This window comes from Cynoglossus semilaevis, chromosome 6, assembly GCF_000523025.1.
Source record: "Cynoglossus semilaevis isolate Cse_v1.0 chromosome 6, Cse_v1.0, whole genome shotgun sequence".
In the NCBI taxonomy this organism is placed as follows: domain Eukaryota; kingdom Metazoa; phylum Chordata; class Actinopteri; order Pleuronectiformes; family Cynoglossidae; genus Cynoglossus; species Cynoglossus semilaevis.
This window is the reverse complement of record NC_024312.1, coordinates 9197321-9211709: the sequence shown is the minus strand read 5'-3', so window position 1 is coordinate 9211709 and position 14389 is coordinate 9197321. Positions and strand designations below refer to the sequence as shown.

Below are 14389 nucleotides of genomic sequence, written 5' to 3'. Positions count from 1 at the left end.
GCAGTAATAAATACTAATATATAATGCTTTAATGATATGATATTTGTATAAATACTTGCATCAGTAAAGTGAATCATTGTGTGTCCAAATCACATTACGCGTCTGCACACAAGGCTGCATTTCCCCATCTGCTCTGCACTAACCAGAGGTCAGTGTGAATCAAAGACGTTCACTGACGAGTCCTCCTCAGACAAAATGAAGTGAAGTCCACCTTCAGATGACCTTTCTTCTGATGGGGTCAACACTAAACACCGTTCCTGATACAACACCTTTCATCACATTCATGTGTAATTTTTGGTCATGTATTTCAGTACAAACCCTGAGTCTTAGTTGAAGACAAACTCTAGACCTTCTAAATCTACATTTAAAAAAATCACATCACAGCGAACATTAACCCTGACCTCTGGGTACATGGAGAGCACAGCTCCCTGCAGGGGAGAGTAAAGATTTAGGGAAGGGAATTATGGGAAGAATTCATTCAGCCATGAAGACAAACCCACTTTGTTTGAGAAAGTGCTATTGATTTTGGAGGAGAGAGGAGCTCAAACCTGCTGGGATAATTCTCCCTCCATCTCAGACTGTGATGGATGTTGTTTGGAGTCGCTGTGATCATGAGCGCGAGTAGAGAACTCCACTATGGTGTTGAGAAGGCCTCTCCAATGAAAGTTCCTTTCCTCTCACTGAAACGTTAGTGATTGTTTTCACCCACGGATCAGAGTCAGGTTACCAATTTATGATTAAATCCATGTTCTGGATGTGATATATGTGTCTCAGGAAAAGAACACTTAAAACCATTCAAACCAGTCCAGGACATTGATCTTTTCATCACCCTCTGCCTTTGTTATTATTTACTTCCCTATGCTCAAAGGCACTACAGTAGATGACCAGGATGCTTCAGATACTGTAAAAGGTTTTGGACATTTATACGTTATCAGTAACACAGTCAAACTCAAGGCCCGGGGGCCAAATGTGGCAAGCCAAGTAATTTTTTATGGCCCGCAAGAGCTTAAAAAGCATTTAATTAAGTCTATGCAGCAGAGTTTCTCTGATAATTTTTTTTTTTTATCACACAGCAACGAACAATATTTGTAACTCAAATAATTAATAATCAATTGCAGGAACATTATGTTAGTTATGGAGTAGTGACATCTATACAGTCTTCCAGTTCCAAGGCCCTTCAAGGGGAACTGTACTGCTGATGTGACCTCTGGTGAAAATGTGTTTGACCCACGCTGTTTTAGAGAGACGTGACCAGGATGCAAGATGAGATTAGAAAATAGGTATGAGCAGGAAAAATTAGACTGAACCAGAAACTTTGGCACATTACCAGAGTGTGGTCTGTGTAGTGGAACTGACAATTGTTTGTCTGTAAAAGGATGGAATAGGACCCCCTGCCCCATCTTCTGTCTTTGCTGCACTGACCCTTCCACACCTCTAATCACATCACAGAAATCAGGATGCTTTCAGCATCGTTGCACTCCTCAGATTAGCAGATGTGACATGTGCCGTGCTGGATCCTGTCATGGACCTGCTGCCATTTCCTCTGATAATAAAACGCAGGCATTTTGCATAATGCTCACAGATGACATTTCTTCACGCGACACCCACGGAGTCGGAGCCACATCTGTCGTTTGTCTTGTTTTATCAGGAAAATTGATGAGTGAGGCACGCGTCAATAATCACAGCGTGTGTGACAGAGAGGGAGGAGAGTTCATTCAGACAATGAGCCGAGGAGAATGACGAGCAGATACGGGAATCACACACGTGACTGCGGCTTACTTTTGAATCAGCAAAGGCAGGGTAGTTATAGTTTTAACAAAGGTATAAATGAAGTGATAGCTTTTAATTGTACTTTACATTATATTTTAAGTAAGTGCTTTCAATTATAATCCAAGTCTTGACAAGTCAACAGAAGTCTTTTTTTTCTCAATTTAAGGGCCACATACTGTATATTAATAATAATAACAATAATTATTATTTATTTAATTTGACTAGGGCAAAATCCAGACAAATATTTATATACCATGACTTTCAGAGTTACTAGCGGGGATCGAACCGGTGACACATATGCTGTAAGGCAAAAACTACGCATTTACCGAATTCAACATTCATTGAAAATATACAGCTATATGCTTGAGTAGGCATACTTGATGGGTACTGCAGTGACCAGGACAAATCGATCACATTACTATATGTGGTTTTTCTGTATTAGAAATAGTTTCACTGATCTGTGTGAATGTATTTTATATATTTTTTTATATAATTCTTGCATCATAGCGCCAACACAGACTTTAACAACTGCCTATGAAATGGAATGAATTATTCATGTCAAGCAATTATCTTTCCCAGTGAAAACTGTGAAAACTAATGAGTTGCGTTGTTATTGCTAAAACACCAGCATTTATAGATGACTGCTCTTTGTTAATTGTTGATCAGACGGCACCTGCTACCAACTGAGAGCATGATGTATGTGTCCATGTGGCAGCTGTCACGTCTGCCTTGTCTTGTTTGAAGCGTCTTGGGAGTTCTCAGAGTCTACTCCAGGTTTTGGAATAGGAGACTCTGACTTTAATCAGTCAAAAAAAACAGACCTTAATTTAAATCACAGCATCTCAGTGGACACGTGTCCCCTTTTCACCTCTTACCCTCCTGTTCCATTTTCCTCCACCAGCCTCTCTCTTCCTTCATGAACCTCGGTGCAGACAGACACACAGTCTGTGGTTATGGCCTGGAAGTCTTACACGTGTAGATAAAAGTGTGTAATGAATGACTCTTCGCTCCTTTGGCCCACTGCACCAAACACAACTTTGACAAAAAGACACATGAGCTTGAAGGAAAACCACCGGTGGTCTGTGTGTTCCTTGTACATAAGATTTATTGTTAAAGTAGGTCTGTGGTTTACAGAGGAGCATTAGGGTATACACCAAGGTATTTTAGACCTTGTACTGAAGGTGGTGTTCTTATAATGAGTTGTTCAGGGAGCAGTTGAAACAATGACACTGCATTTAATCTTTTTTTTTTTTTTGGTCCTTAGGGGCAGAAAACAGAAGCGGAGAAGTATTTTTTGAAAGCCATCCAACTTGACCCGACAAAGGGCAACTGTTACATGCATTATGGTAAGAATTTGGACAAACTTTCCACGGAGATTCTCTTTACCTAAAAATACGAGTCATTTGACATTTAAAGCAGTCAATTCATCATTTTTTTACACTGTTAGCCTACGGCTGTCACATCAAAGGTTAAGAACACACCAACACAAAATCAAGTGTCAAAACATGATATCTTTTATAACCTAAATATGGAATGTTTGGAAACCATTATTCATTTCTGCTTGCTCTTCTTTTTAATTAATTGACTTATTCATTTTTAATCACCTTTAAAGAACCAGTGAGGGCAGAGCACACAAATTCAGATATTCATAGTCATGCAACATATTTTTAAAGTTTGTATTGATGTGAATAGTGCAGGATTTATAAGTTTAAAGTTTCTAAAAATAAAGTACTGAATATTGATCATTACTAAGTTTTATTAACTTTTCCTGAAACTGAATTAAAAATAACATTGCAATGTATTGTATGTCTAAAGTTTTCTAATTAGAACTTTTATCTTTTCTTTAAAAAAACCCATATTGATTAACTTTCAAAAGTCATTGTCTTTAACTATTTGAATCAGTCTACAATCAACTGTCACAGTTTGGTATTGGAGAAACATTACAAACCATTCTTCCACTACAGCACAGTTAAATGAAATAAAACCATTGACTCGGATTAATTTTACAAATTAATTAACACCATAATAATATTTCATATAAATCTAAGTCTTTAAATGCCTGTAAATGTAGTGTTTATTTTAGAAAACCTTTCCATTTTTTCCATTTCAAACTGCTGTTCTAAATGTGTTTCTTAACTTCTTGAAAACATTCTCTTTACTGCTGAGTTTGGTTGATTCAGTCCTCACACACCTCCCTAAAATAGCAGGTTACTCCTGGGCTTTGTTATAGAGAGTATCTCTTCTCCATTACTCATGGATTTATTTTTAAATCAGAAAACATCCATTACTGCAGATGTGTTTGTAACCTGGAGCTAGTTTACACTCCACTCCACCAATCTCTTGATTTTGGATTTTTTTTTCCTCCCCCTCCCTCAGTCCTGCAGAAAAGGCTTTAGTTTCATCCACAGTCTTAGAGAAAATATGCCCTGGTTCCCTTGGTGGTTTAGCATCCTGGTACGGCAGTGCAGCTAACCAAAGTCAATAGAGTATTAATGTCTCCTCAACCCAGGGCCTTTGCGAGGGGTCCTGCTCTGGTTCCCTGCCTGGCCAGACCTTTATAACCTTGTTAGGTTTGTCCACATGGTTCCACGGCCACACCAGAAGTCAGGAGCAGACCTACTGCAAAACGCAGAAAATGATAGTTCTATCAAGGTCGGCTAATCTGAGCTAATGTTGCTGAGATCCAGCCAAGGAAAGGTGGTGTGCTGAACTCAGATTTCATATTATTATATAAGGCCAGACCAGTTTGCCCTTTCACCTGTGCCAAAGGCAATATCCCACGTCTGTGTATCCCCGAGTGTCTCTTCAGTAAACCCTGTGTAATATTTCTGCCGTTCTCTCTCCTCCTCTGCCAGGCCAGTTTTTGTTGGAAGAGTCACGGCTGCAGGAAGCGGCAGAGATGGCGGAGAAAGCTGCACGCCTCGACGGCGGCGAGTTTGATGTGGTCTTCAGTGCTGCTCATATGCTTAGGTGAGCGTTTTCAATAGAATTGTTTTCATAACTTGGGCCCATACCCAGTCAAGCTACAGATTTTGAAGTGTCAGAAGAGGTGGTCTTCGCTTACCGCCGGGTTAACTGAGAGTTTACACTTGTCAGGCTGTGTGCTTTCCTTGGCTGTGCTCTGTGATCGTCTCCTCTTGTTGCAGTGCCAGCCTGAAAGCTGCTGGTTTGTTTTTGCATGCTGTGCAGCAATGTGTTTTCATATGCTCTGTGTCTCTTCGTTTCGCTCACTCAGACCTCCCGCTCTGTCTCTCTCCTCTGCTGTCACTGGCTCATACCCCAACACAGTGTAGGGTTCTGCTGATGAAATGTATGGAGCAGCCTTGAAAGAGCTAACAAGGGCTACAGTTGCTACATACTGATGTGTACAATGGCCACAAAAAAAAAAAAAAAAAAATCATTGGAAAAATATGTTTTCTTAAATATTCAGTATAATACGTGTAATACTATAATAGCAAACAGATTTTCTTTTGTTTTGTCATTGACCAGGAGTCTAAGATCTCTGGCTTAAACTGTGAATAAAGATGTGTTAGAATAATAATTCCAACATCTCAGTTGTCCGGGATCTTTGCAACTGAATGAAACTTGAGTTTTTTGGAACTAGCTTTTTTTTTTCGAGCCGTCCTAGAACCCAACATTTCTTGCTACCTTTGTGGTTACATTACTATTTCCTCAACTCCTGTTTTTTTAAAGATTGAGTGGCTCAGAAATGTCTACACTCATTATATTTCCCCTGAGCGGCAGAATCTGTACTGTAATACTGAGGCTCTGTAGAAAACTGATGCTGCGTACAGTATGTGCAGCTGTCACATACTGGAAGAATGAAGAGAATAAGGCAAAAAAAATCATAGAAACGCAGATGTGTTACTGTTTGACCAGAAAACACACGTCTTAATCAGACACAATCTGCAGTTTAAAAAATATATTTAATCATGTGTGACAATTGTTTACAAATCTGTTCACTTTAAAATAATAAATCTTGTATTATTCTACCTACATCTGAATCTCGAGAAAATTGGCTCTTTTTATAAATATAAAATATATATCTCATATAGTCATATATTGATTTTGACACAATTGTCACCCTAAAAATCTGTGATGTTCTGAATCATAGATCATGAAGTTAGGTTTTCCTGCAGGAATGTTTTGTTGGACTTGGTGCTGAAAACCTGAAATTGAAATGTAGACGTTGACCAGAACATTTGTTGGCTTAGGAAACAGAGCTAAAGAAGAAGGCAAGAAAATTTCGGTGGTAAAGGTTCCTCAGGTGAGGAAAACAAAAACTGTTGTTACATTTCTATGGAAGAATAAACATAATTCACAACTTAACATATTTTCTGGACTATAAGTCACACTTTTTTTAATTCTTTGGCTGGGTTTGCAACTTACTCGGGTGCGACTTTGTATTAAAATAAATAATTTCACGTTTGTTATTTTCACCCCGACAGCTACTAGAGGGCACTCTAGACTTTTATACCACTATCTGCTACTCTTGTACAATCAAAAATGTACATGTTCATTATTATCCCACTGACAACTGCTAGAGGGCACTCTGGTGTAACGACTTACAGTCCGTAAATTGCTGTATTTTTTAACTGATAGTAGTTTAAATGAGAAAACACATTTTGATTAACAGCCTGGACCAAGTATGATTTAACAGGAGTTATATTTTAAAAATGTGACAAGACTCAAATAAGTTCAAATCTAAATGAAGGTATTTTCTACTCAACCCTTGCTTTGTTGCTTGTTATAGAAACCTGCTCTTCAACAGCTCGCATTCTGTAGGTTGTTTGTCTTGGAGACGGTGGTGGAAAAGCCCGTAGTGGTGGAAACACAGTCAAATGTACACTGGGGAACAGAGGAAGTTAAAAGGAGGGACAGAAGCTCTCTGATGTGCGTGTGTGTCGGACTACTCCCACGAGCTGTTGCCTTTTGATCAAATTTGCCGGGCGACTAATAATTTCCCTCTGTCCTTTTTTTGAACATGGTTTATGTGTTTTTCTAAATAGAGCTGGATCACAGCCTGAATACAAGACAAGAGTTCATATTTGAAGTAGATGTAACACACAATGAAACATACACAATCGCTAATTCAATTCGCATTAAGTGTCAGTTTGTTAGTGCTACAAACAGTTATTAAATAAGTGGATGTAGTTTGTTTATTCCAACTATTATCTAAATGTTAATTTATTTAGTCTTAGTTAACTGAACTTCAATTAAAAATAAAAATAAAAAATTCAAAGTAATTTTTTTTTTTTTAACATAACCAACGTTTAAAAGCAAGCGGCCGGTAAAAAAAAATAATATAAATGTGTATTACTGGTGCCTTTTAGTCATAAATAAAAATAAATATATGAATCAAATTTTAAACATGTTCATATCATGAACAGAAAAAATAAATTAAATCATGAATAAACAGATGTGTTTAATCTATAAATAAACATTTATTTCTGTTTGTTTGTCTCCTGCTCCATTTTCCTTCCAGCGTCCTCATTCCTGTACTCTCCAAAGTCACGTCGACTCTTCCTTGACTTTAAAACCAAGCAGTACTTTTCATTCTTGGCCTCCATTGTCTTCCTGCTGTCAACATCCACATACAGCTTTAGTGATTCTGCTGTTTTTTACGGTCATGGTGTGGCAGCTCCTCTCTGATAATCTGTTTATAAATGCGATAATGACATCGAGGGATTTGATTGCTGCATTTCTTCCTGGGAGGATTTTGCTTTCTAAATATTACGCTGGCAAACAAACGTATAGTTGTGGCCGTACATGAAACCGGTTTATATAACCTTAGGACCAATCCAACAGCCTGGGTTGTTGTCTGGTATGTAAAATGCTCCTTCTCCACAAGGCTGAAAAAAATGGCTATTTAAGTATGTTATGAGGCTGAATTGTACAATAAGAATAAACTAAAGTAGTAAAAGTTAGGATATTCAACACGACATGGCCCACATTAAAATTAAGATTTACTGATCTGTGAGAAACACGCAGCACATATCACAAGGTTTTTTGTTTAAAGAAAACATAAATATAGCGTGTGTGCTTTGGTTGGTCACACAGTGACACCACTGTAAAAGGATTCCTTTCATCTGAAGGCATATGGATAATGATTCTTTAACAAAGTACAACAGTGGAAATAAAACTGCTTCCCCCGCCTCGCCCTCACTGATCTTTACGACTAAAGGGCCTCTACCCCCAGCTGTCACTGACCCTGACTCTGACTTTGTCAAAGAGGGTTTGTAATGGCACGAATGCAGATGTGGAGGCGAATAGTAATTTCTGAGATGAATTCTTACCAGAAGGATTTAGAACTGTAGAACTCGGAAGTAACACAGATGTTAATATAAAAATCTTTTTTTAAAAAAAGCTTCTACACATTCCAAAGTACAAACTTTACAATTATGTAAGACACAAATAAAGATGATTTTATTTTTAGGTTTTTTGTGGAATTGTATTTTATTTGTTTGATTTTAATTAGGTTTTTTGTGGAATTGTATTTTATTTTTGCCATGTTTTGATTTTAATTTTTTTTTTGTTACTTCTAACATTTTGATTTCAACTAAAGGTTTCAGAGGATTTCTAAATTAAATTATGATTAATTACAATCGTAATTTGTCACGATTAATAATGACTAATCAAGCAGGTAGAGCAATGAATTTCACAGCTGTTTTTATTTGGGACTAATCCAAATGGTAGAATTATTAATATGGAAAAAGAAGAAGAAGAAAATGCAAAACTTAAAATATAGTTTGAACACTTTGAGAGTTTCTTTTTAAAACTTCAATGAGAGAAAGAGAGAGAGAGAGAGTGAGGAGGGGTTATAGGGAGAGAGAGAAGAAGACGTTCTTCCCAGTCCTCAGTTTAACATTTAATTATTAACTATTTAAGAGACCAAGAGAGTGTTAAAGTGCCAGTGATTTTCTGCCTCCACACCCTTTCCTCATCAGTGCTGCAGCATTTCTCTGACATGTTCTACCGCTGCTTATTAGAGAAGGAAACATTTCCTCTTTCTGGCTGCACTCATTTTATTGGTGACTTTTCTTTATGCACCCAATAAACCAAGTGTCCTGACCCGCAGGTGTAATAAGGGCAGAAAGTGCCTGTAGTGCACTGGTCAGCACAGATGTTATTGAATGTAAGATGCTGTCCAATGAGAAAATTGCAGGCAAAGTGATCGGCTTCTCTCATGTCCGACTGATTCCCCTGCTATTTTGTCAATGACCCTTGAGCAGCAGTAAACACACAGGGTTCAAGGCCCTGTCCTAGGCCAGAAGCAATAAAGATGAGTAATGACTCCGTCTCTCTGTTTTCCCTTTGCAGACAAGCCAGTCTGAATGAGGCAGCGGAGAAGTACTATGGACGAGCGGCGAGCCTCAGACCCAATGTGAGTAACACCCATGACCAACTAATTACCCACTTTACTCCTCACCCTGATAGACACTGTTCAATTACCAACTGGACAGCTATGCTATAATAACCCAGCTCCAGTATGGGCTCTTACAATGGCTTCCATTGTCACTGAAGTTAGTACCAGGTTTGACGGAGCTCAACGGTTTGTTTGTGCAACATCCATCATCCTCTTCAAAGGAGACGTCCAGGCTAAGTCAGTTGACAAGAATAATGATAATAACACTCGGTCAGAAAACGTTAACGTCCTGGAAATGAATGGGACTTTTCAGAATGTTAAATGTCAGAGAGGTCAGGTTGTTGAAGTGAGTGTTACGGGGGGTGGGGGGGGGGGGGGTAGTGTGACTAGAATCTTGATTAGAAGAAATGAGGTCTTGATTAGGGAAGGTACTTCAGGGACACATATACTCGCTCTAAGCCAATGACAAACACATTTTATACTCGTGACTCATGAGTTTCATTAGGTTATAAATACATATACTGTATACGTATATAATATATACAGACAGTGATGACCCATTCATTTTAGCCATTTTGTCCAAAAGGGAATCAATGATGCTAACATTGGAAAAGTCAAACTGAGTATGTTAGTCCCCCCGTCTCTATTTTAAGGCAGATCAGTCTAATCATTCTGACTGTTCCTGGACATGTGTAGTTTTACAAACATGCGTTTGATCTGCATCCAAAAACATTGTTCCTTTTCATCCCTTTAAGCTCCGTTGTCCTTGGCTGCCTGTAGACATGTGTGTTACCAACAGCTGAGGCACCGTTGTAATTTGGCTTCGTCGTCCATCTTCTTCACCTTTATGCTTCCTTTGTTCCCTCAGATGTGACTTGACTTAACCCGTGTACAATGTCCATCTTCATTTCTCATATTATGCTTTCCAGAAACTTAACTTTGTCACTGGTGTTTTGGATTAAACACACGTCTGCTCGCAGAACCTGACAGTAGGTTCTGTTTCAGTGATTCTGGATCCTGGTTTACTTCAATGGTTAACCTTAAACCTGCGAAATCTGTCCATCATTGACAAATATTTTTATCCCTGAAAAAAAACTACAGGAGTAATTCAGTTAAAAAATGTAAAGAGCGATAAAAGTGCAACAATTAATAATAATAATTAATAATAATTATAATAATATTCATATTTTCAAAATAATAATATTAAATAAATGGATCCTTTAATTGACCAACAAAGGGGAAAATTACAGTGGGAGTCTTTGCACCCCACGCAGGCTGCCACAAGAGGCAGCATTTACTCTGCGGTTCCTCTGGGGCTCAAACCCAGGACTTTCTGCACGTAAAGCATGTGTAAGGCAGGTCTGACAACTGCTACGCCATGCAACCACCAAGTGAGACCTTTATTGATCCCACGCTGAGGAAAGTGTTTCATTAACAACAGATCTGCTGCAACAGGCTGCCCAACAGAGGGCGCCAAGTTTGTGGTCCCTCTCGGGCTCGAACCCAGGACCTTCAGTGTATAAGGCAGATGTGTAAGCAGGCATGATAACCACTACACAAAAGTTATGCTGAAGGATATTCAGTACTCGGTGTGTACTGCAGTCAGATCTGTAAAAGCTCGGCTGCAGCGACTCTTAAGTGAAAAACCAAGGCTCATTGATTTTCTTCCCAGGAGTCTTTCTGCTGGGCTTTATACTTAAGGTCAGTCATTATTGTCTATCATGGACCATCTCTCACAAACTTGGAATCCAAGCCTTCGGGCTTCTGCCTTTTAAGGTCAATCTCTGATAGATTTTCCAGTTTGTCTCTCAGGCAGTTGATTTACTGTATGTTTTCAAACGTCATTCTGAAACCATCCTTTTCTGCACACATTGTTTTGACTCCTACACCCAGTGTCATTTAATTTAGTTGTATTTATGGAACCAAATCACAACATATATTATTTCATGAGTTATAACGGTGAGTAAGCCCTTGGCAGCCCTGGACAGAAATACTCCCCTTGAACAGGAAAAACCTGCAGGGGAACCAGGCTCAGGATGGGCAGCCATCTGCTTTATCCAGTTGGGCTTCAAGGAGAGAAATCTTGGAAAATAAAGAAGTGGTGGGAGAGTGGGGAGTAAAAAAAAAAAAGAGAGAGACCAGGATTAGTAATGTACCTGTTGCACTGCCAGATTTGGTCTGTGCAAAAGAAAAAGAAAAAAACTTTAATGCTTTGTCTTACTTTGAGCAGCCAAAGGAATTATATGAGGAGCATAAATTTCTGCAGAACCATCCCCACGTCTACTGGGCTTGTAACCTAATTCAAGGGAAGAGGAAGCATCGTCTTAAGAAGCCGGGCAGCGTATTATTTGATCATTTAAACGTCTCCAGAGATTCTGAGCCAAGAAGCCTGATAATCTGATTGTCCATTTAAAACATTCACGCTCAAGTGACCCAGAGTAGAACTATCAGTTGCACCAGCAAAAAAATTAAATTAATTTTTAATATAATAATAATATGTTTTGTCTTTACAGTTAAGAAAAATAATAAATGTTCCCATAGCCTCAGCCCTGACTGCCATTAAAACACTTATTTGTCTTTGTCTTATTTGTGAGCTGTTGTCAGAGGATTTCAGAATTCCATATGTGGGAATTTTCAGTGCTTATTCCTCATAGCACTGATCAGAAAATGCTTTTCTCTCATGGAAACCACATGGCACTGTAAATTACTGGTGGTTCGTTAATAGGCCTTGAGAAAAGGCTAATGGATTGTTGTAGAGTACATTAGTAAATGTCAACGGGCCACAGTCATGTGCCATTCTGTGTGCCAATATTGTCTGAGGTAGTAATTACAGAAAAGAATAGACAGAAAAAACAACCAACACAATTGGTCAGTTTACTATGGCTGCTTTGTTTGGCCATTCTTTGTTTTCTTGGAATTAACAATTACAGAATGTTTGGCAGCCTTTAAAGTGAAACAGTAGCGTCTCGGCAGAATCAAAAAGCCCATGTTCTCCGTTCAAAGGTTTGTTTTGGCCTTTCCCAGGGGCTGGGATACTTTATAGTCTAAGAATCATGGAACTTGGGACACTTATGTTGTCATGACTTACCGTCCTGTCACTGCTGCTGATGGTTCTGCTCCTTGGCATCACAGAGTATTCAGTCAATTCAAAGCCACTTCAAAGTGGCCACTCACTCTTAAATGTGTGACTGCTGACATGGCGTGGGGACAGACAAAGCACTCTGGTTCCAAAACCACAGTCTGGGTGATTTGACTAACAGGAAGCAACAGTGGGTTCTAACGCCCGCTGTAAAATGTGTTGTTGCTAGGTTTACTCATTTAAACAATTTTATTGTTTTATTCTGCATTCATTAATGCACACTGGCCTACTTTATTTGAGATGTTTTCATGCCCAATATCCAATAATATTTATATATAAATATATATTATAACATTTATTTATATATTATTATATATATATAATAAAATGATTATACCAGTGGAGATTTGGCCCAGAGGCAATGTCTCTGTCAACACCAGGGTTCAACTCCTGGGCAATTCAGAAGTTAGTACTTTTTTTAATTTAAATTTCTAATTATATTTGAAATTCGCTTTCACTTTTAAATAATCATTTTATTTTGTAGCATTATTTTTTATTACTGCATTAGCAGTGTATCTTGGTATTATAAGATAAATAATGGTAATTTAAGACTAGTTAAATATAGTTAATTAAACTTCAAATATATCATTGAAGGCACCAAAACCAAAAAGTGTGCACAATGAAATACCTTAACAAACAAGATTTTAAGACAGGGGGCGCTAGTAAGTATCACTGTTGTTGAGCAACAGCTCTCATTCAGCCATGTCCAAGGTGATTTATTGTTGATCAAGAGACAGTTGCATCACTCCTCCTGTTTGTGACATCAAACATAGACTGGATGGTCAGACAACGTTCAGCTCCTGATTTTTTTCTATAATGGCTAAAATTTCTTCGTCTGCTCCCAGTATCCTGCAGCTCTGATGAACCTGGGCGCGATCCTACACCTCAATGGAAAGCTACAAGAAGCCGAAGCCAATTACCTTAAAGCGCTCCAGCTGAAACCTGATGACACCATCACCCAGTCCAACTTGCGTAAGCTGTGGAATATTATGGAGAAGCAAGGCCTGAGGACCACGAACCCCTGAAACCCTCACTCTCTGCCTACAGTACTTCCCCAGTACCCATCGTTAGTACTGTTACCTACCAAGAGTACTGTTACCAGACCTGGAGGTAAAGGATGACTCCTCATACATGATGCCATCCAGAGCTAGAGGAGTCCTTTATAAGATGTTTGCTCATAAGGAGCTGTGACTGTGCCCAACCTAATGACTCCTAACTCTGCGTACACCTCAGGCCAGAAGAATTTCCCAGAAACACGGCTCACAGTTTGGCCCCAAAAACACAGTATTTGGACCGTTTGAACTTTCTTTAAAATAACCATTCCCACAGGAACCATTTTTCTTTTTGTTTTTTTTCTAACCACATAATTTGAAGGAGAAGTGACACCTTTAGTATTTCTGTCAACACCAGTGATGAATTGAGATCCTTAAATAAGCAGTAATAATCCAAAAGGCTGAAATGTTCCCCCAAGGAGCTGGAGCTATTAATACATTATCGTAGTACTCAGAGAATACAAGTCATTTTTTATCAAAGGCAAATACTTCGTAAAAGTCTTCATTAAAAAAATAAATTATACAAACAAAACCGGCAATTTGTAAACATATTTGTAGCAACTGTTTGGGCATTGAGCGAAACAAATTTAAAGTCATTTTAATTTAGAATAAATGCATAAATAAACTTTTTTATGGTAACACCAGATGAAGCCCACTCAGCATAGTAGCCTTCTGAAGCTACAGTATATCTTCCCATGGAAGTCACAGGCAGTGCGGCAGGTACACAGTGGTACTATAATGTACTTTGTCTGAACCTGTGAGGCTGATACAGATGATTTCTTTCCTAACCAAAAATAAATGCTATGCTATTAAAACTAAATGGTCATTGGCTAGCATGGACACAGCCCACTGGAGGGAGTTGTTCGCTGGGCTAATTTCATATGTCAACTTTTGTATGATACATTTCTAATATATATCTGGTTGTATGTGGTATTCAGAAACAACATGCAGCCAAATTGTAGCCAGAGAGAGGTCAAAGGTCAGGTTTTGTTGTCAACCTTTAACTTCAGACCTTCACTCCAAAGGGTCTCACGTTGTAGATATCGTGTTATTAACACCCGT

At 38.6% G+C, this 14389-nt stretch overlaps 1 protein-coding gene across 1 annotated transcript in view; it reads left to right on the top strand.

Moving 5' to 3' along the window:
- Nucleotides 1–14389, top strand: part of tmtc2b (transmembrane O-mannosyltransferase targeting cadherins 2b) — an 83050-nt gene that overhangs the window by 58244 nt on the left and 10417 nt on the right. The window contains exons 10-13 of the mRNA XM_025056059.1: nt 3035–3116; nt 4626–4740; nt 9091–9154; nt 13121–14387. Of these exons, the coding sequence (XP_024911827.1) occupies nt 3035–3116; nt 4626–4740; nt 9091–9154; nt 13121–13300 (441 nt within the window). The 3' untranslated portion in view covers nt 13301–14387. The remainder of the gene's footprint in view (nt 1–3034; nt 3117–4625; nt 4741–9090; nt 9155–13120; nt 14388–14389) is intronic.